The sequence below is a fragment of the Neovison vison genome, chromosome 12, assembly GCF_020171115.1.
Source record: "Neovison vison isolate M4711 chromosome 12, ASM_NN_V1, whole genome shotgun sequence".
In the NCBI taxonomy this organism is placed as follows: domain Eukaryota; kingdom Metazoa; phylum Chordata; class Mammalia; order Carnivora; family Mustelidae; genus Neogale; species Neogale vison.
Genome location: NC_058102.1, coordinates 60985258 through 61007440, shown reverse-complemented (window position 1 = coordinate 61007440; position 22183 = coordinate 60985258). Strand labels below are relative to the sequence as shown.

The 22183-nt window shown below is 34.8% G+C and overlaps 1 protein-coding gene and 1 non-coding gene across 2 annotated transcripts in view; one reads left to right on the top strand and one right to left on the bottom strand.

The window, feature by feature from the left end:
* Positions 1–2914: 2914 nt before the first annotated feature.
* LOC122892850 lies at positions 2915–3064 on the top strand. The gene has a single exon (XR_006381523.1). It is a non-coding gene; the product is annotated as a U11 spliceosomal RNA (small nuclear RNA).
* A 7469-nt stretch (positions 3065–10533) lies between these two features.
* The window catches only part of LOC122890910 (60S ribosomal protein L21-like), a 29277-nt gene continuing 17627 nt past the window's right edge, over positions 10534–22183 (bottom strand). The window contains exons 4-5 of the mRNA XM_044226355.1: positions 11684–11775; positions 10534–10639 (exon numbers count right to left, since the gene is read on the bottom strand). Coding sequence (XP_044082290.1) covers positions 10534–10639; positions 11684–11775 — 198 coding nt within the window. The remainder of the gene's footprint in view (positions 10640–11683; positions 11776–22183) is intronic.

Sequence of the window (22183 nt, the reverse complement as noted above, 5' to 3'; positions counted from 1 at the left end):
AAAAAGTGCTTTCTAAGCATTCTTTCACTTAAATTTTAAAACTACCTTATAGGTAGACAGGAACTTTTACTATCCTTATACAGACAAAAGAGAAAACCTCAACTCAGTAATTAAATACTTTATATAATTAGTAAGTGGTAAGACAAGGATTCCAGTCCACATCTCTCTGAACCACCTGCCCATATTTTCAACTGCTGTGATATTGTCTAAAAAGTGAAGCAGGGACGCATCTGACTTTGGCTTGAGGTCATGATCTCAGGGTCCTGGGATAGAGTCCCACAGGGGGCTCCACGCTCAGTGGGGATTCAGCTTCTCCCTCTCCTGCTGCCCCTCCCCCCTGCTAGCGCTTGCTGTCTCTCTCATTCAAATAAATAAAAAATCTTAAAAAAAAATGAAGCAGCAAATTAGGGAGCTACAGAGAAGGCAGACTTGACAGGACTGATGGTTGCTTGTATGACAAAAAAGTTAGGGAGGCCTGAGATGAGGTGGATTTGAGATGGATTGTGACACTTTCCACAGACATAAGTAAGTGCAGTAGGAAGAAAAAGCATATATGCAGTTTGGGGTTTTGAGTTTATGATGCCCCTGGGATATCCATGCAGGCAGACAAACACAACACTTTGGGTTTCCAGATACAAATCTCTGTAAGACTGTAGTTTGAAGAGTCCGACGCACAGCGAAGAAACTCAAAATCTTACGAAGGGATGTTAAGGCCCAGAGGCTTGAATGTAGTGAGAAGAAAAGAAGGCACACTACAGGAAGCCTTAGGAACACTCCGGCTGAGGAGGAAGTAACTAAGAGAGTCACCACAGGAAATCTCCAAACTGGGTCCTTCTGAGAGTGACATTAGTAATAAAGATAGTGAGGTGATGGACATTAATGGGTTCTGACCCAGGCTGGTCAGGACATAAAGTCACCCTGCTCTATGGAGACTAAGAAATGAACATTTCAACAGGCAGGAAAAAAAAAAACAAAAAACAGCCAAAAGTGTTAACATGGAATCCAGAAGCATCTACAGTATCATTGTAAGGTTTACATGCGCATAAACATATTTGCTCTCAGGAAGCCCGATATTTCAGTCACGAGTCATCTTCACGGTGAGCACACAGTGAGTGGGAAAAATCACTTACAAAGTGCTGCCTTGTCTGGCTGTCCTAAGTGTCACATTCCATATAAAGATAAAATTTCTAACTGGCTTTAAATGGTCATTTCAGTGAAAATTTCATCTCTTTTTTTCTGCCATATTCTTCATTTGTTGTGAAAACTTACAATAACAATTTTTCCTTTTTTTTTTTTTTTTTTTTAGAGGGAGAGGTAGGGAGGCACAGAGAAAAAGGGGGAAAGAATCTTTAAGCAGGCTCCACACTTAGCACGGAGCCCCACATTGGGCTTGATCTCACAACGCTGAGATCATGGCCTGAGCCAAAACCAAGAGTCACACTTATCCAACTGAACCACCCCGGTGGCCCACACATCTTATTTTTTGCAAGATGTTACAGTATCTTCATTTTGGGGATGCACTAAGGTATCGTGATAAAGAAGCTATCCAGAAATGATCTCACATTGACACTTCTAGGAAGATTTGTGCAGATCATTTATCCAACCTATTGTTACCTGTTTTTGCATTTATTTCAGAGTGTGGTATTTTCACAATCCTATTTCAAATTGTGGGTTAAGCCTTATTTCATTTTGATATCCTGATAGGAACTTGGTGGTATGATTTTCTTACAATTAATGGAGACAATATTCTCAGAATCAATTATGTCCTTTATTAGAAGAGGAACACCATCACCTAATAACTCAGCTTAATTTTCTCTTCTTCCATAAACATCTCCAGCATACTCTAGCCAAATAGTCTCCTGTTTTTCTTTTTCCATTCTGTGTAGTATTGGTGGTTATTTTTCCCTACATAGCACTTGGGGTATTTTGTAACTGTCTCTTAACACATGAAATATCCCTTGTTCATCATATCCCTTGTACTTCATTGTGGATATACTCAGGTTTTTATAAATACAAATGCAGAAAAACCAATCTTTGATATATGTATAATAATAATCTTGTGACACCCATAGTAGAGGAGGACATTAACATGCACAGTTTAAGAATGTAATAAATAAATCAAAAAACATTTATTAAAAGGATTAAATTCCAGGATTATTCAAGTACAGAATAATATCTTGTATAAAGCAGACACAGAAATTTTCAGTTTGTCCTGATAACCTACTGTGGTAGGAAAGTGTTTGATATTAAAATGCCCCACTCTTTTTTCTGCATTTGTTATTTTGTTATTGTCATTTCAGGATTTACAAAATAGACTGTACCACCTTGTGTAATTGGGTAAGCCTTAGTAAAGAGATAGATAAATTGACACTATGTACAGACATGGTACAGAAGTAGTGTGTAAATATACTTTAACTAGCAAAGCATGTACAACTAATTTAAAGTTTATTATAGCCTTAGAAATATTCAAAAATATAACAAAGGTCGTTATAATAGGTCTACCTTTGCTCAAAAGCTAATGAGAAAGTTCTTTCAGGGTGCATGGGTGGCTCAGTCAGCTGAGCAACCAGCTCTTGGTTTCTGCCCAGGTCATGGTCTCAGGATCATGAGATCAACCCCTGGGTCTAGCTCTGCACTCAGTGGGGGGTCTGCTCAAGGTGCCCTTTCTCCTCTCCCTCTGCCTCCTCCCCACTCATATGCATGCGCTCTCTCTCTCTCTCAAACAAATATATCTTAAAAAGAGAGAAAGAGAGAGAAGAAGATACTATTCCTTCTGCAGCACCTGGGTGGCTCAGTCAGTTAAGCTTCCAATTCTTGATTTTGGCTCAGGTCCTGATCTCAAGGTTGTGAAATCAAGCCCCGTGTTTGGCATGCAGCTGCTTAAGGTTCTCTCCCTCTCCCTCTTCCTCTTTACAAAAAAGTATTCTTTTTCACATCTGTATTGAAAACAAAATATTACGTAGGACAGCTCCATTGCTCTTCGTGAGGAATTGACATCAAGAGATTTCGGAAGCACAATTTTTTGGTACCTGGGCAGCTGGTAATCCTGGGTCCCAGTGCTCCTTAAAAATAAATAAATAAATAAATAAAAGTCTAGAGCTGCAAAAGAAATACATTTAACATTTAAAGATATATAGGAATGTACAAAAATTGAAATATTGGATTTGTGGTATGAAATAAAATTTGTGACCCTCCAGAACATATTTCTTTGGAGGTAATAAGTGTTATGTCTTCAATACTTAATGTAATCTCATAAATCAAAGGAAATTAAAAACATTAGTTACTCCACATAAAATGAGTAAAGACCACAAGGAAGAAAATATAAATAACCAATTAACAGATCAAAAATTATTCAAGTTTCTAGTAACCAAAAAAACTAAAATAAAAATACTGAAACATTTGGGCTTGTCTATCATATTGGTAAATGTTAAGATGAGAATAATATTCAGTGCCAAAACCAGGATAGTGAGTCTGGCATTTCCTGCACCCTACTGGTAGCATACACATTTATTAAACTTTAGGGAAAATTAATTTGTCAATATGTATCAAGATCCTATGCATGAAAAATCTGGTTTTTTTTCTATCTATGTGCATGGCACTGTGTAGACTTAGTATATTTTATTAAAAAATCAAATCAAATTATAAATACAGCAGAATGTTTTAGATAAGTCTGCATTATTCATTTCTTCTGACATAATTCTTCAATTATTACTAAATTTTGAGGAGAGAACAAGAAAATATATGTATATTCCCTTTTTCCACATATTTGTTCAGTTCTGTCTAAGTTATACATCCTATGATTTTGTCTAAATTTTCAAATTTAGAATAGTCAAAACTATATCAAAATGTAGGATAGTTTACATTTCTATAATGTTTTCTTTAAATGTTTAAATTATTTCAGTTATGTTTTTATGTGAAAAGGAGAAATGAATTCTAATTTTCTTGTACCATTATGATTTCTTGTACCACTTGATTACAAAGGTAAATTTATGTCAAAAATTATTTTTGAAATTTAAATGTTATGTTTTCACATAGACATATACTTAAAACTATGAAGAAAGTGATTTCTTTTTTTTTTTTTTATAAGACCTATTCTTTTGACCTGGGTCTGATTATAGGCAGCATTTTATTCGTTGTACTCTAATTTTAAAAAATATAAAGGTTAAAAAAAATAAGGATCACATTTACTTCAATGCCTCGTCCAAGCTGACTTTTTGGTAAGAGTTTTTACTCCCTCTGGGGTACTCTTTATTTCATTGGTCTATTTTAAGGACTAAATATACTCCTTGGAGTTTTTAAAGTTCTTTTTTTCATGTTTTAAATTTCTACTGAAATTGGAAAGAAGTAGAAATAATACACAGGGAAATTATGCCTCTTTAATTCATTTAAGACACAAAGAGGCACACACATAAAACTGTCATTTGAAATAATATTTATATCTTTTTGCCAGGAAATACTTAATATTTCAGGATTCGTTTTACAAATTATTTTTATTTAATGGGACCCGTAGGAAATTTCAAGTTATTCAACTAGTTATTCAATTAATATATATGTTAATTTTACAGTTGTGCATACTTAGTATAAATATTATCTATTTTAGTTTTATACATTTAATGAATTCCACAAAGTTATTTATAAAACTTTACTTCATGTTTCTAACCATGAATGTGACTATATATTTTTCATATAATCACCTTTGTTTGGTCATTTTATTTTATAGGTATGACACTTATTTAATGAATGTTCTACAGTTACATATTTATGCTTTTTCAATTTTGTTATACTATGTGTTACATGTGTTATTACACACATATTTTTTCATAGAATTATTATGTAAATAAGATAACATTCGAGAATAGGAGAAAATGAACAAATAATCGCAATGGTTTAAGATGTTTGATACCTCTTGCCAAATTACTTTCCAACTTATACCATCTCCAGGACTATCAAAGGTATGATAGTACCTTTGCTTATCCATTATTTCTTTGCTTTTCAGCATCTTCTACATTTGGTCCTTAAGAGATTTTTTTTCTTATGGTGAAATTCATTTTCTATATTTCAGAAAATTCATTCTGCTACAGAGGAAAGGAAAATGAATAGAGTAACCTACATGTTAAACTGTGGTGCATGTTAGAAAGATAAAGTGGATCATATATCTGAATATGGAAAGGGATGGGAGAAAGCAGAAATACCTAACTAATATTCACAAGGCACTAAATATACATGAGGCACAAGGGGCACTAAATATTCATGACATACTAAATATACATGAGACATTCAATATTCTTTCAGTCTAAATTCAGCCAACATTTGATGACTGCCATCATGGCCCCGTGAGCCCTCTGCCCTTGCAAGGCACATTCAGACCTGTTTTTGTCCTCGTGTTCATACCATCCTCACATCACGAATACTGCAAACCCCAAGAATCAGGTAGTGTCCTTTCAATTTAATTGCATTATATCCTTGGCCAGTTAAGCACCCATCTCTTTTGCTTTGCTTTGTGCTGTGTGCTCTAAATTAGCTCAAGTCATTCATTTTGTTCTGTGAGCCTTTCTGGTCCCTCATCTCTGGGGTAGTTTGTCTGGGAGCGTACTTGTACTTGGAGGTTACTTTTGTGTGAAGATAATTTTCTGCATGACACTTTCTTACCTTTGCGACTGTACATTTAAGTACTTTTCATACATTTTAAACATTTGTAGCGGGTTGGGTTTTTTCTGTTTTTGTTTTTGCTTTGTTTTGAGAGAGAGTGTGAGTGACAGGTGGGGGTGGGGTAAAGAGGGGCAGAGGGGGAGGGAGAGAATCTTAAGCTCCATGTCCAGTGTGGAGCCCCATGCTGGGCTGGATCTCACATCCCTGAGATCACAACCTGAGCTGAAATCAAGAGTGGGATGCTTAATGAACTGAGCCTCCCAGAAGCCCAATCTTTTACCAAGTATTTAAGTGTATGGTACAGTATCATTAACTGAAAGCACAATACTGGATAGCTGGCCTTTAGAATTTTTCATGTTGGGAAAGTCACCTTTTTTTATGACATTATTTCCCCCCATATCTCATAGGAGTTCTGGGGATTAAAGAGGGCAATAACGAGAGTATGTTTTGCATGGCAGAACCAGTTGTATGAGAGTAAGGAATTTTAGTTATTTGGGTTGTCATACTCTTTATTCTTGGCTTTCTGTTGGTGCATCAGAGTCAGCTGTTTTTCAGCAGTTTTAAATGTTGATAAAATACTTTTTTCCCCTCACTCTGTAGTAGTATAATGCCATAATGGTGAACATACAATTGTATTATATGTAGTTAAAGGTGATGTGTTTGCAAGAAAGCTCCTTGCAAAGATAGTTTCATTTTGATATATCCATATGGGTATATCAAGGACGAATGAACAATTCTAGGTTTCTTCTTTGCTACTGTTGAATTAACAGGAAATACATAGAATGTGCTAGCTGCTGCTATTAGAATCTTCCCAGATTATCTATATCTATCTATATCTATATCTATATCTATATCTATATCTATCCTGGGAGGATTATATATATTTATATATATAAATATATAAATATTATACATGTGTGTGTATATATGTATATGCATATATATGTATATGTATACATATATATATACAAGAATCCTCCATAATCTTATATGGAGATTAGGAAGCACATAGGAGAAAGGCCTCACCAGTATGACAAGTGAGGATGACAAGCTATGGGCACATGGGTGGCTGTCTCCACTCGGAAGAATAATTCTCTGGTATTTAGAGTAAAACTTTTTCCTTCCTAGGCACCAAAGAACACCAAAATGTTCTTTCACCCTTTCAAACTGAAACAGGGACCACATACTTATATTGTAAAATTAAAGTTGTAAGACTCTTAGATCAAATGAAATACTTTTATAGAACTACTCACTGAACACAACCATAAAAGAGATGAACACCTAGTGTGGTTCCCACAAAATAAACTTTATCAACCGATAATTTAACTGTAGTCTTGACCTAAGAGTGGTTTTATTATTAGTGGAATATATATTTCTTGAGGAATTGAGAGCTTGGAATTAAAAATAGAACAGATGCCCTGGAAGTCATTTAATCTATACATCCGCTAGGTTTTAATTAAAATCTCTTATACATACTATTTGCAAAAAGTACTTCTGTGGTAGCCATTGTATGGATGTTTTCTAGTTTATGGTTTCACACATACTAGGACCTAACAGTTTCCCTAGTTCCTTAGAAGAGTATCTTGACACAAAAGTCCTTAGCTGCACAAGGAGGAAGACATAGTGGGTTACATAAGCAACTGCACATTTGAGATAAAGAACAGATTGCATGCATGTATGGTTCTCTCACATGGTAATAAGAAACCTTGGCTGTCTCTTAAATTCCTATTGACTGAGGTCACAGTTGGGGCTACCCATGGATATACCTGAGCTTGCAAGAAGGAACCATGTCACCTATAGCAGAGAGGAGGAAGGACTGAGAAAATGAGTACCACAACATCTGATACCCGTTACCAAAGAATTCGCGGTCAGCGGGGCACATACAACGGAAGCTGATGTAATATTTCTGCTGCTGGGGTAGGGATACGTGGTCTTGGGATTCATTTCAGCATCAAGTTACATTCAAAAGAGTCATTGATTTGGAGTTTATGAAACACTGAAGAGCAATTTTTACTATCTTTACTAAAATTTCTCAAATGAGTTGGTGAATAACATTCTGAAATAAAAGAATGTATATAGCATGTCACAGAGTCAAATATGTTAAAAATCCACCTACCTTTGCTCATCTCCATGAAGTCCTAAATATTGCAGAAGTCCCCATTCCTGACTAACCTTTCTAATTTCATCCAAAACGTTTTTCTCTCTCAAAACATGAATTCCAGCTTTATAATATTATCTCCTGTTTCTTTTATATTATATTGGAGACTGATTTAATCCTGCTCTGATGAAGCAAACTCTTCATCATCCATTATTATGAATGACTCCATAGTTTGAGCTAGAAACTTCCATATAAAACAGTAAGGTGGAGAAGTTTGCTCTTTGTCCCTGACATACCAGCAGTATAAAAATGCCTTGGGATTGTAAGTTTTCTCTTCTTTTGGTTTCCTTTCTTTTTTCCTGTAATTTCTTATTCTTTTCCCCCTTCTCCTTTATCTGTTTTCTTTATGTCCTCTTTTCTTCTTTATTGTTTTTTCCTTGTGTAGATCACAAAAGTTTTCACAAAAGCAAAATGTAAATTAGCCATCACTTAAAGTCAATAATCCTTACCACAGCCTGAAATGCTTTCTGTGTTGCCTTCCTTGTCAACCTGCTGGAGCTTATCTAATTACAGGATGCAAAGTCCCTGAGAAGGATTAAAGTTAAGTCTCGGTATTAACTGGGGTGACAGTCACAGTCATGTAAACTTCACCAAATATACCCAAAGCACACACACTCTCTCTTCTTTCTCTGTGTCTGTTTTTCTCTTTCTTTCTCCATTCCAGATCTCTTAGTTCATTCCTGAGGGTTACTTCTAAGTAAAATTATATACATATACATATATGGTGAAAGAAAAAAGGTGAAAAACAAACAAACGATCATTGGATCATTGGATTTCTGGAATCTAGGGATGTGCTTCACCAGAGAGTTGTGAAGGTAATGAAGCTGTTTTGAGGCCCTCATTCTCTTTGTGTTCTTTGAAACTGCCCCCCTTCTATTTGTCTCTGTTACGTTTACATTTAATGCTTTGCGGGTAGAAAAATTTAGACACACCTCTTTTCAAATTAGACCTTCACCCTTACCAGCTGCTCAATACCTTTCTTTGTCAGTTGTCACACCTTGAAAATAAAAAAAACAATGTCTATTTCATCGAATTGGAGGCATTAAATCAGAGAGTATATCTGAAGGATTCATGTAATATAAAGCAAACAAAAACCAGTCCACATATGTTTCTTATGTCCTCACTTACCTTTCTTTACTGGAATATATTTTCCTGAAAGGGTCTACTATCAGAAAGCTAAACTAAAAGGAGAAGTTTTGTCACTGAATTGGTTGTCCTGAAAGACTTCAATTTTAAGCTTTATATGTAATAAAAAAGTATCAAATTTATTCTATATTGAAGGGGATTCTAAAATGTTTGAGCTGGTAGAATTGAGATAGAATTTCTTTCAGTAAATCTTACCTGCTGGAGAGGATAATGTTTGAATATTCAGTTTTATTAGTCAGAAAGCTTCTTTCACTATATTCTTGTTAATAAAATCATTTAAATATATGAAACACGAAAGAAAATCGAAACATTATGGTTTTCAAATCTTTACCTGGTTGTAGATTATCAACATCTGAATATCACAGATTTACTTTAAACACAATGATGTTTTATATCTTGCACTAGATACCATAGGAACCATTAATCTCTATTTCTAATAAAACTTCATAACTAGTTAAGTGTAGTTGTTAAGTAATTTCTTTTTATAGTAAAAGCTTTTACAATTAACAAGCCAGACACTGATTCAAGTCATTATCAATTTCTCTGTGATTATTATAGCTTCCATAATAATCTGCACTCTATTAACATGGATTTGGCTGTACTTTAAAGAGCAGCATCATTAGCTTTGGTTTCACAAAGAGATGAGAAGAAAGAAGACTTTTAAATTCACGGGGTCTCAGAGTTACAAACTAATACCAGATCTCTCGGACCAAAGACAAAATTCATGTTGTACTTCATTTTGAACACAACTTATTTTTGTTTCAAACTAACTTTGGGAATTTGTATTCATTAATCATCTTTACAATTGTTTACTTCTTATTTAGATTTCAAATTTGAGCAGAGTAACACCTAGAAACTCTGCAGTTACACAGCAGAAAACCTACTTAGTTATAATTAATATTTATCATCCAAAGGAAAATCGTCCCCCTAGGGGCACCTGGGTGGCTCAGCTGGTTAAGCCTCTGCCTTTGGCTCAGGTTATAATTTCAGGGTCCTGGGATTGAGCCCCACATCGGGCTCTCTGCTCAGCAGGGAACCTGCTTCCCCCTCTCTCTCTCTGCCTTCTTGTGATCTCTGTCTGTCAAATAAATAAATAAAATCTTAAAAAAAAAGAAAAAAGAAAAATCATCCCAGGAGGGAAGTCCAAGAGGTACAGTCATGCCTCAGATATTTTGTAAATGTGGTTGAGTCTAGACAAATAGTGACTAGGTAAGACAATAACGATATTCTATTAATTGAACAGATTAAAGTTCAATACACAACTAAACATCTAGAAAAGAGCATGCGTTTCCAGAAGATTCAAGAAAATGATTAGCTTTATACATTGTTACACATGAATTTATAAGTTCTATGTTAAGGATTTCAGTTCTGTTGGAGCTAGATTAGGTCTTGGTGGATCAGCATCCTCATCTAATATAGAGAAACAGAAATCAAATACATAAAATTAAATAAATGATATAAAAATGAATAAAATACATCTGACAGAAAAAACACAGGAAAAAAAAACCACACATCTGTTTGAAGGAAGTAGACAGTTTCTGGACAAAAGGAACCAGAGAGAATTCTGAATGGAGAAAAACTCAAAGATAAAGGATGGCTTCCTGAACACCCGAAACCCCCAGGGCATCTACTAGGCAAGGCATTTGGGGCAGCTGGAAGTCTACCGCAAAGCCCAGAGGAGGGTTACTGAGAAAGGATGGGGAAAACAGAAGAATTACGGATGGAAATTTACAGACTCGTATACATAGCTCATAGTTAATTTCCTTCAGTACATTTACCAAATGCTGAGGTTGCATGGAGCACAGGTCTAAAGTTTTGCAGAAGAATTTTGAAGAATGTACGAGACTGTTACTGTTCTCATGAGGATAGAGATTAGAGGTTTTCACTGATACAGGAAAACCCCACAGAATACATACTATTTTTATTTAAAAGTAAAAGCAAAAACAAAACAGAAACCTGGGAAGCCGTATAAATCAGAGGTGGACTCAGCCTTACTAAACTTCAGCCCAGCCTTGATTTGCCATAATCTCTGGTAAGAGTAAGATGATCAGCCTCTTCTCTATCTGATCTGTGAAATGAAGGAGAGAACTTTCCAAGATACAGAAAATAAGGCATGAAAATATCATACAAGCCTCTAGACTATTTTAGAAACAGTGTCTGGAATTTGGTCAGAGGTTAAAAAACATGTCAAAAACCACGATTATAAGAACAAAAGCCAAAGGAAACAGAAAATATAAATGGACGTCTATGTAAATGCTGATAGACATATATAGATAGATAATAGCTAGACAGATTTAACCGAAGTGGCTAGAAACATCTAATACTAAATTAGATACAGTATAAGATTAGAGAACTAAATGATATGACAATAGAAAATATTTGAACATTTGTATTATAGAAAAATTATGAACATTAAAAAAAAAAGTGTTGTAGAAATAGACTTAAAAGCATTACTGTTGATGAAGTCCAGAAGTAGAGGGCATAGAATACAAGGAAAAAATCAACCAGAACCGTCAGAATTCAAACAAAATTAGAACAATACATTATTGGAAAAATTAGTTAAAACACATTCAAGAAGTACCAAAATACTCCTTCAATATGAATATAATGGTCACTCTACCTAGGCACATCCCAGTATGAGCACTGAAAATCAAAAATAACAAAAAATAAAAGCAGGCAGAGAAACAAAATCACATTTCCTTCAAAGCAACAAGGAAGCTGATGACTGACCTTTCCATGGGTGTGATGGGAGCTGGAAGAAATGGAATTAAATCTCCAAAGTGCTGGAAGCAATTAACTCTCACCTTAGCAATCACATATATCTAGTGAAAATATTTTTCAAAAGCAAAGATGAAATCGTTTTTGGACAATTAAAAACTGAGGAATAGTTCACAAGTTTAGAAAAACAAAAATTGAGACAAATTGTCACTAGATAATCTGTAACAAAAGAAATACGAAGTGAAGTTGTTCCGGCAAAAGGACTTTCTAGCAGAAAACAGAGCTATGCAAGAAGGAATGAGAACCCCCAGAAAGGGCACATATAAGGGCAAATACAAATGAATATTGATTGAATACCGATTTACAAAACAATGTAAGGTCTTACAAATTTTAAATCTCCATGAAATATGATAAAAAATGGTAAATAAAGTTGAAGTTTCCTAGGGTCTAGTATTACTGAGATAGTGGAAAAAATGGTGCCTGGGTGGCTCAGTCGGTTAAGCAGCTGCCTTGGGCTCAAGTCATGATCCCAGGGTCCTGGGATTGAACGCTACACCAGGCTCCCCGCTCAGAGGGGAGCCTGGTTCTCCCTCTGCCTGCTGCTCCCTCTCTCATGTTTTCTCTCTCGCTCCCTCGCTCTCTCTCAAATACATAAATAAAATCTTAAAAAAAGAAAAAAATGAAATAAAATAATTATAGTAGACTATGAAGTGTCAAATATAAAATATTTAAAAAATATGTAATGACTACTAAATAGGGAGTACAAGATAAATTAGAAAACTAGCAAGGTAAATCTAAATAATAAAAAATTTTTAAAAGATTTTATTTATTTATTTGACAGTGAGAGAGAGAGCACAAACAGGGGGAGCGGCAGGCAGAGGGAGAGGGAGAAGCAGGCTCCTTGGCTGAGCAGGGAACCCAATGTGGGCTCGATCCCAGGACCCTGAGATCATGACCTGAACCAAAGGCAGTTGTTTAACTGACTGAGTCCCTGGGAACCCCTAAATAATAACAATTTTTGATTTACACATAGAAGGGAAGAAAAGGGAGATAAAATCACAAGACAAATGAATTAAATGCCACAGAAATTTTGATATATTTAAAAACCCAAATACATCAATATGTATGTTTTTATGTAACTGAACCAAAAGTAGAAGACATAGATTGCCAGACTTCCTAAACAAAAGAAAACTATAGCCTGGTTATAAGAAATATTTTTAAATGTAAGGGCACAGAGTGATTCTTACATGATGGAAAGCAACAAAGCATGCAAACACTAATCAGAACAAAGCCAAACAGCCCAAAAAATGGACTCAAGGCAAGAAGGACTAAAATTGTTGTATTTCAAAATATGTTTCAAAATATGAAGAATCTGTCAAAACTTGACAGAAAACAAAGAGACAGACAAATGCATACTCCTAATGGAAGACCATGTTAAGCAAATAAAAAAAAAAGAGAAAATGTGCAGAAGATTTTATTATAATTAAGAAATTCAACCTGTTAAGCATATAGATAGTATATGGATTCTTTTCCATAGCATATATAGTACGGAAGTTAACCATGCACTGTTATTAAAATTAAATGATTTAATTACTGAAGGCATGGTTTCTGATTATAGTGAAATTCATCTAAATGATAATCAGAAAATTCTCTATTTCTCAGAAATGAAACAAAGTGCCAATAAATAACTGAAAGATCAATGAAAGAAATGTGGTAGAAATTGAAAAAAAGTCAAATCAAATGGAATGATGATATGACTCTTGAAGTAACTTAGTCACACAAACAGGAACACTTTCTAAGTTTCTGGGTTCAATCAAGCCTGACAAAAGAATTTAAAAGGAGAAAATTACTGACAAAAGTTACTGAGCAACGTAAATAAAAAAAAAAAAAACTCAACAAAGAATACCAATAGAATTAAAAAAATATATGCATATATTCAAAGTCTATAGGTGTGTATTTATGAACACTGTATAAATACTTACTTAAAATTTACTATGTATATGTACATATACACACATACACATATGAAAATCTAACAAACTAAAGTTTATTTTAGTGTTGAAAGGTTGGTTTAACATTAGAAAAAAATAATCCATACAACTCACCACATTTTAAAAGGAACAAAACTCATTCAATCAACTTGATAGTTACAGAAGAGATAGTTGACAAAATTCAGTGTACTTTCCACAGTGTACTGTCCCCAAAAAACACCCACCAAAAAACCTTTTAACAAATCAGGTGTAGCAAGGTACTCCCTTAACCTGAAAGGAAATTCCTACCAACAGCTCCTGCAAAACAGAAACATATATTTGATGAAGACTTCATGAAAGGAATGGCCCCTCCTCTTGCCATTACAGAATATTGATTTGAATCATGTCCATGCCCAAATAGTCATGAAGACGAATGCTCAGAGCAGCAGTATTCTCCATAGCCACAAACCTGGAAACATTTGCAATGTTCAAATGAACTAGAATGTATAACTTCTAGTCTGTTCACTCAATGGAATACTGTAACATAATAATGACAAATAAACCACATTTACCCACAATGACATGAAGCGGTGACATGGAAGAATCTCACAAACAGAACTTGAATGGACAAAACATAGCACAAGAGTGTGCACATACATTACACACATTATATGCTCTTGTGGGTGCGGAGAGTCTGTGCACTTGGGTGATGTAGCTGGAAGACAATAGAAGGAGCTTTGGGGGTGTAAATCATCAGTTCGTTTTTTTATCTTGGTGCTGGTAACATTATGGTTTCATTTCTGCAAATTCATCAAGCTGTATGCTTTTACACTGATTACACTTTCCATGTGAGTATTTCTTTAAATTAAGTTTATTTAAAATAGCATAAAATAAAAATTCTGAGGGAATGGAGTGGTAAAATCCAAATACATCAGATTTAGAGGCTAATTTCATATTGTAAGGGCATAAAAGGAAAGATGATCGCACACTTATTTTGTGTAATTATCCTCCATAAAAAGAAATTGTTTCTTTCGATCCTAACTCTTGGTATATGTATATGTGTATGTGTACATGTACATGTACATGTATGGGTAGGGATATGAACATCTCTTTCTGATGCACAGATCATTCCTCATTTCTGTGGAAAAAATCCGCCATTTTAAGAGGAGGGCAAACCAATTACCTTAATCAAATCATAATTCAAGTTTAGATCTGAAACCTATTTACTCCAGCATGATGGATGATGATGCTTGTGAATTTCAAACTATTTAATATTAGCCTCATTGCATTTCTCAGTAGTTGGTCTTGAAACATGAGGCAATGTTTTCTTCTGCCAGTGTTCACAACAGACTTTATACAAAATTTAATAAAAAACTTTTAAAGAATTTTCATCCCGAACCATCCTGTTCCTTACTCCTTTTCAATGGAATGTCTTAACACAGTATATACTAGAAGACTTAAAGTGTACAAACACACACACACACACACACACGTATGTGTGTGTGTGTGTGTGTGTATGTTCAGCAGTAGAAAGCATTTTTTCATCTGAAATCTAATTGTAAATAATCTATATGTAAAAGCAGCCTTTAATGTAGCTCTTTATCTTTTTGGAATAATGTGAAAAATACTAGACTTTTAAAACTATGATGAATAATGTTCTTTGCTTTAATCAAAACATATATTTCAACTGCTGTTAACCTACCATACTAAACTTGAACCTAATAAAATATTCTAAGCATGTGTAAAAAAGTTTAATGACAATGAAATGTTTTTCATCTACATCTTCTCCTTAAGAACCATTAGAGCTAACCATGTAATGAATCTATTTTACAAATCTTATGTTATTTTTTTGCCTTTTTCTCACATTTCATTAAGTTTCTCTATGTATATCACTAATGAATACATACAATAGCTATTAATACATTTTCACATAAACAAATTAAAAATTATATTCAAGGATATGTCAGATTTTTTTCTAAAGTACTTTTATCTTTTTATAATAACTTTTAAAAAATGAGTTAGAATAGTGTAAAATTTTGTTATGTCCTCTGTAACAAATTACAATTACCACTTCCATTTATATGGTTATATATATATATATATATATATATATGTTATTAAATTATACCAAAGATATATGATTTCTGAATATCAGTAGAGCATTCGAGATAGAAATAAAATCATACGATGAAATATTATGAGAGGTAATCCTGTATATTTTCCCCATAGCAGCTTGCTTGTAAGAAATGTTTTTCATTAAAAAAAAGTAGAAATTACCTTCAGAGAAAATTCTAGTATTCAGCACTATTTGTGTATGGCAAGAAAATGCTCATAAAAATTATAATGCTACCAAGATAAAGCAATTAATGTATTTATTGATACAGGTAGGGATTCATAGATTTTTAAGGATTTTTGAACTCTTTCATGGAGACAAAAGTAGAGATGCATTTATAGGTTTTAAACAAGATGCTAAAATGGTAGGTTGGTATTTCTGAAGATTTTCTTTGGCAAGGTAACAAATGGATTGAAGATCTATATGACTGAACTACAATTCATTTCAATGATGATGTTTATTTGATAGATTAAATTTATGTCTGTGGAAAAAAGTATTAAAAGTAGTAAATGATATGTCTATGCATTGAAAGACTACACTTGATCTTAGCCAAAAGGCTGAGAAGTGATTGTGCATGGAAGACTGAACATAGGTAAGATGTCCATGCTCTTTTATTGGTTGATAGCCTAAAAGCTTCTATCAAAACTTAAGCAAGTTTTTTGGTTTTTTTTTTTTTTTTGGTAGTCACAGGAAGGTTTTTTGTAAATTTATATTGAAAGAGAGGCTCTATAATAGCCAAAACAATTTTGGGAAAGAGGAATAAAGTGGGAAAAGTACTCTCTCTGGAGTTGAGGCTTCCTAGATAGCTAGAGTGATGAAGACAATGTGCTATTGGCAGAGAAAGACATAGAGGTCAATGCATTCCAACAGAGAGCTCAGAAGAGGCCCATATAATATGTCCAATTGGTTTTTGACAAAGATGCAAAAGCAATTCAATGGAGGAAAGAGACTTTTCAACAAACTATGCTGGAGGAAGTGGGCATCCATAAGAAAAAAAGAACAGAGCATAAGCCTCACACCTTATAAAAATTAACTCACAATGAATCATGGGGGTGCCTGCGTGGCTCAGTCAACTGAGGGTCTGACTCTTGATCTTAGCTCAGGTCTTGCTATCAGGGTCCTGAGTTTAAGCCCCATGTTGGGCTCCATGCTAGCCATGGAGCCTACTATAAAACAAAAACAAAAACAAAACAAAACAAAAAAGACAACAACAAACCATGAACTTAAACATACAATAAAAAACAGCAAATTATCTAAAAAAAAAAAAATTAGGAGAAAATCTTTGGGACCTATGACTAGGTAAAGAGTTTTAGACTTGTTATCTAACAAACAATCCATAAAAGAGAACTCCAATAAACTGGATCTCAGTAAAAGTAAAAATTTTTGCTCCGTAAAAATCCTGTTAGAAGAATGAAAGGACAAAATAATATAATTGCAAGTCACATATCTGACAAAAAAAATCCTTTTAACTATACTATATGAAGAATTCTTAAATGTCAACATTAAGAAACCAAATGCCTAATTAGAAAATGGGCAAAAGGTATAGACAGACATTTCACAGAGAGGATATACCAAGAGAAAATAAACATTTGAAAATATGTTCTTCATTGGCCATTACAAAAAGGGAAAATCATTTAGCATTCACAAGACAGAGAATAGGAAAGAAAGAGCTGCACAAGAGAACTCTTTAAAGGTCTCTGGAGGTAATCAGCAGAGCACTGATTGGGGTAGCTGTTCATAGAGAGGATAGAAACATATGAAAGTCTTAAAGAGTACTTGGTGATCACATAGGGCCAGGAATCATGCTTATTTCCACCAGCCAGACTAGAAAAATCTCATAACTCATAGGACTTTGATAAAGTTTGGAGATGGGTCTTGCCTTAGGAGTGGTGAGTAACTCACCTTAAACTAAATAGTGCTCTAGTCTTGCCAAACAAACATAAAAGATAAGACACAAAAAGAGCAAACTATTTCTGAGTAACACTGCATACCAGCATGAAATGTGAGAATATTTGTAAGAATAAAAAAACCATCCAGCACCTAGCAAGGTAAAATCCAAAATGTCTGGCATCCAATTAAAGATGATGGAGCATGCAAAGATTCAGGAAAATATAACCTGTAAAAAGGAAAATAAACAATCAAAACTAACTGAGAACTGACAGATATGTTAGATTTGATGAAAAAGGATATAAAAGCAGTTACGTTAAAATAGTTAACTAGAGACATAGAGGAAATAATAAAAAGACCCAAGTACAACTTCTGACATGACAAATACACTGAGTGTAATTGACAGCAGATGACATTGAAGGAGAAAAGAATTAAAGAACTTGAAGACATAACTATAGAAACTTTCCAAAATGAACACTCAGGAGAAAACAATTAAGAGGTTAAAGTGTAAAAGTGAACTTTGGACAACTTCAGGAAGCCTAATATATGCATCATGGTGATCCCCAGAAGAAAGTAGAGAACAGGAAGGCAGAAAAATCACTTGAGAAATAATGACTGCAAATTTTCTAAATTTGATAAAATATATAAATTCATGTTTTCCAAGAAGCTCAATAAATCTGAAGCACAGAAACCTAAAGAAAATTACACCAAAGTACATAATCAAATTGCTCCAAGTGAATGATAGTCTTTTTTCAAAAGATTTTTGAATCTTTTGAAAAGGGAGAGGGAGAGAGAATCTCAAGCAGACTTTGTGCTCAGTGCAGACAGAGGCCTACACAGGGCTTGATCCCATAACCCTAAGATCATGACCTGAGCAGAAACCAAGAACTGGAAGTTCAAATGACGGTGCCACCCAGGTGCCCCGAGTGTTAGGTCATGATCCTAGGGTGGTGGGATCGATCCCTGCATCAAGTCCCACACTGGGCTCTCCCCTCGGTGGAGAATCTTAAAAAGCAGCCAGAAGAAAAAAAAAAAAAACAAAACATATTACTTACAGAAATCAGATAAAGATTACAGATTTCTCACTGGAAATAGCATAAGCAAGAAGAAATTAAAGCAACATCTTTAAAATATTGAAAAAAAAATTATTGCCAACATAGAATTCTATATCCAGCAAAAATAAATTTTACAAAGGAAGATAAATAAAGTCTGTCAGACATAAAACAATGAGCACACTTGTCAATCAGAAGGAAAATAATACCAGGTGGAAATGTGGATCTGCACAAGAAGTAAAAAACATTGGAAAGAACTATATGGCTAAAGAGTTTTTTATTATTTAAATTTCTTTAAAAGCTAATTCATAAAATGGAAATAATAGCAATGGGTTCTTGGATTTATAATATATGCAACATTAAAATATATAACAACAGGGACATCTGGGTGGCTCAGTGGGTTAAAGCCTCTGCCTTTAGCTCAGGTCATGATCCTAGAGTCCTGGGATCAAGCCCCGCATCGGGCTTTCTGCTCTGCGGGGAGCCTGCTTCCCCCTCTCTGTCTGCCTGCTTCTCTGCAAACTTGTGATCTCTGTCTGTCAAATAAATAAATAAAATCTTTAAAAAAAAAATATATATATATATATATATATATATATATATATATATATATATCAACAGTATCACAAAAGCCAGGAGAAGAGAATGGAACTATACTGATGTGAAATCCTTATGTTATACTTTTGATATAAAAGCGTAGGAAGGTGGATATATTCAGTTAGAGGCGTACACTATAAACCCTAGACCAATCAAGATAATAACAAAATAAACAGACAAAATGGAATCATAAAAAATTCTAGTTCTTCCAAAGACAGAAAAAGAGGAAAAGAGAAAGAATGGATGAAGCAAATAGAAAATAAATAGCGAGGTAGTATAAATTTACACATATAATTACATTAAGTTTTAATTATCTAAATATTTTAGTTAAAGGCAAAGATTGTCAGATTGCATAAAAAAGTAAGACCCAGGGGTGCCTGGGTGGCTCAGTGGATTAAAGCCTCTGCCTTCAGCTCAGGTCATGATCCCAGAGTCCTGGATCGAGCCCTACATCGGGCTCTCTGCTCGGCAGGGAGCCTGCTTCCTCCCCTCTCTCTCTGCCTGCCTCTCTGCCTGCTTGTGATCTCTGTCAAATAAATAAATAAAATCTTAAAAAAAAAAAAAAAGTAAGACTCAGCTGTATCTTGGGGAAAACAAAACAAAACAAAACAAAATATCTCCACATTTAAAAAAAAAAAGACATAGGCTATGAGTTAAAAGGGTGGAAAAAGGAATAGGAAACTTGCAGTAATTAAAGAACACTTAGGATATTATATTAATGGCAGACAAATACCATTTATTTATTTATTTTTTAAGATTTTATTCATTAATTTGACAGAAAGCGAGCACAAGTAGGGGGAGCAGCAGGCAGAGGGAGAGGGAGAAGCAGGCTCCCCACCAAGGGGAGAGCCCAGTGTGGGACTTGATGCAGGGATCGATCCCTCAACCCTGGGATCATGGCCTGAGCCGAAGGCAGACACTTAATGACTGACCCACCCAGGTGCCCCCCGACAGATACCATTTAGAACACATTCATACATGAATAATACATAGACACTCCACTCACAAATGCACAGATTTTTATCCCTTTATAACAGAGGCAAGAGTTTTTAAAACAATGTTTCATATGCTTCTGCTTTTCTTGAGCCAGGAAAGTTCTTTCAGGATTACAAAATGTGGCTTTGGTTATGAAGGACCAAGATTTGGAGAACCAAAAGCCCAATATTTATAACATCAGCCACTAGGCAGAGAAAAGAGTAAGAACGTGAGGTCAGAGCAGTTTTCCTACCACTAGAAAAGGAGATACTGGTACTTTTAGCCTGTGGCGAAGAAACACATCATAGGGGAAAGAGTTAGGGTGTCTTTGGAGGAGAGGTGTGCTGGCACAGCAATTAGGGGAGAGCTAAGAGCTAATTGCAAAGTTGTAAGAACACAAATGTCCCCCTGAGTGTTAACAACTAACAGTTTAAAGTGACAAAAGAAACAGCAAGTGCATAAAAGGAAACTCGGTCTGAAGTAAAAGTATAATCAGTAGGATTATGTTTGGGATATTAATGAGGAGCATTAATGACTCTAAGTCTCAGTAAACCTGAAATATTTAAATTAAGTTTACAGTGGTCCAGAAGCACTTTAAGGCTAAAATTCAGAGTTCCTGAAAAATCAATCACTGTGAAACTTTTCCATCAGGAATCTTATTTAAAATAAGTATATGTGGGGGGAAAAATGGCACTTGCTTTCACCAAGGGAGTGTTATTTTAGGAAGTTTTCTATGTGGTGAGGTATTTTACATACGCAGTAGTAATCATAGTTATTATAGTAACATAATAGTGAACACTTGGAATCGCCAATGAGGCATGGGGGTAGTTAATTTACATGTTTTCCATTTTATTCTTCTCCACATGTGTCAAGGGAAGTATTTTTATCTCCATTCCACATATGAAGTGACTGCTACTCAGTGACATATCTAAATGGTTTGACTAGAATGTGGCAAATTAGACTCCAACCAATCTAACTCCAAAGACCTCACCTTTTCAACAGGATGACAGATCATGAGCCTGTAACTAATAAAACAGAAAGAAAATAGTATTGCCAAAACAATAGTTTCCCATATGAACAGTATGATCACTTTGGCATGTGCAGCTGAAAGCAAAATTCTTCTAATCTAGTTTCTGGGGACTATATATAGGTAGAGAGAGTTCCATTTAGAATTTCTGAGATTTAAATTTGACCATCAGGCTAACCTTAATTTCAATCTACTACAACTTTCTCTTCTTCAAGCTCCAACAAACTGATTCTGACCAGCCGGTTCTTCCCCGGTCCCATTTCTCTTATGTTTTTACTCAGTATCAGCTTTACTTTGCTGACAGTCTGACAGGAGTCTGGACTCCTGTTCTGATCACAAGGGCCCCCTATCTATACCAGCCATTTGAGATCTCGGTAGGGGTCATTTGGTTGCAAAGAACAGAGACTCATTCAAACTGTTTAAATAAACGTGTGATTTATAATTAGAAGACACGTGGACTGGATTGGGAACAAGAATTCCTTCAGTAAATGAAGCATCTCTGGAGACCAGCTACACTCTGTCTCTTTCTCAGGAAGAGAGAGAGGACAGGCTATTAGTGAAGATGGTTTCACGTCAGTCCTCAGTGGAATGACCTATGAGCTACGGGCTCTTGGAAAATAGTTTCACTTTCCTCTTCTGTAAAATATAGATCATAATAGCACCTACACCTTAAGCATGTGATGATTAAATGGTTATAGCATGTGTGAAGCTATTATATTTTGCCTGGCCGGCAATCTGCCTTAAGTATGTGTGAACTTCGCTACTACTTTGCATAAACTTCATAGTCACTTAAAAAAATTTTTTGTGGAGGTGATAATCACAGAATATAAATTTAACCATTAAAAATGTACATTCTCCATGTTGTGCAGCTCTCACCTCTATCTAGTTCCA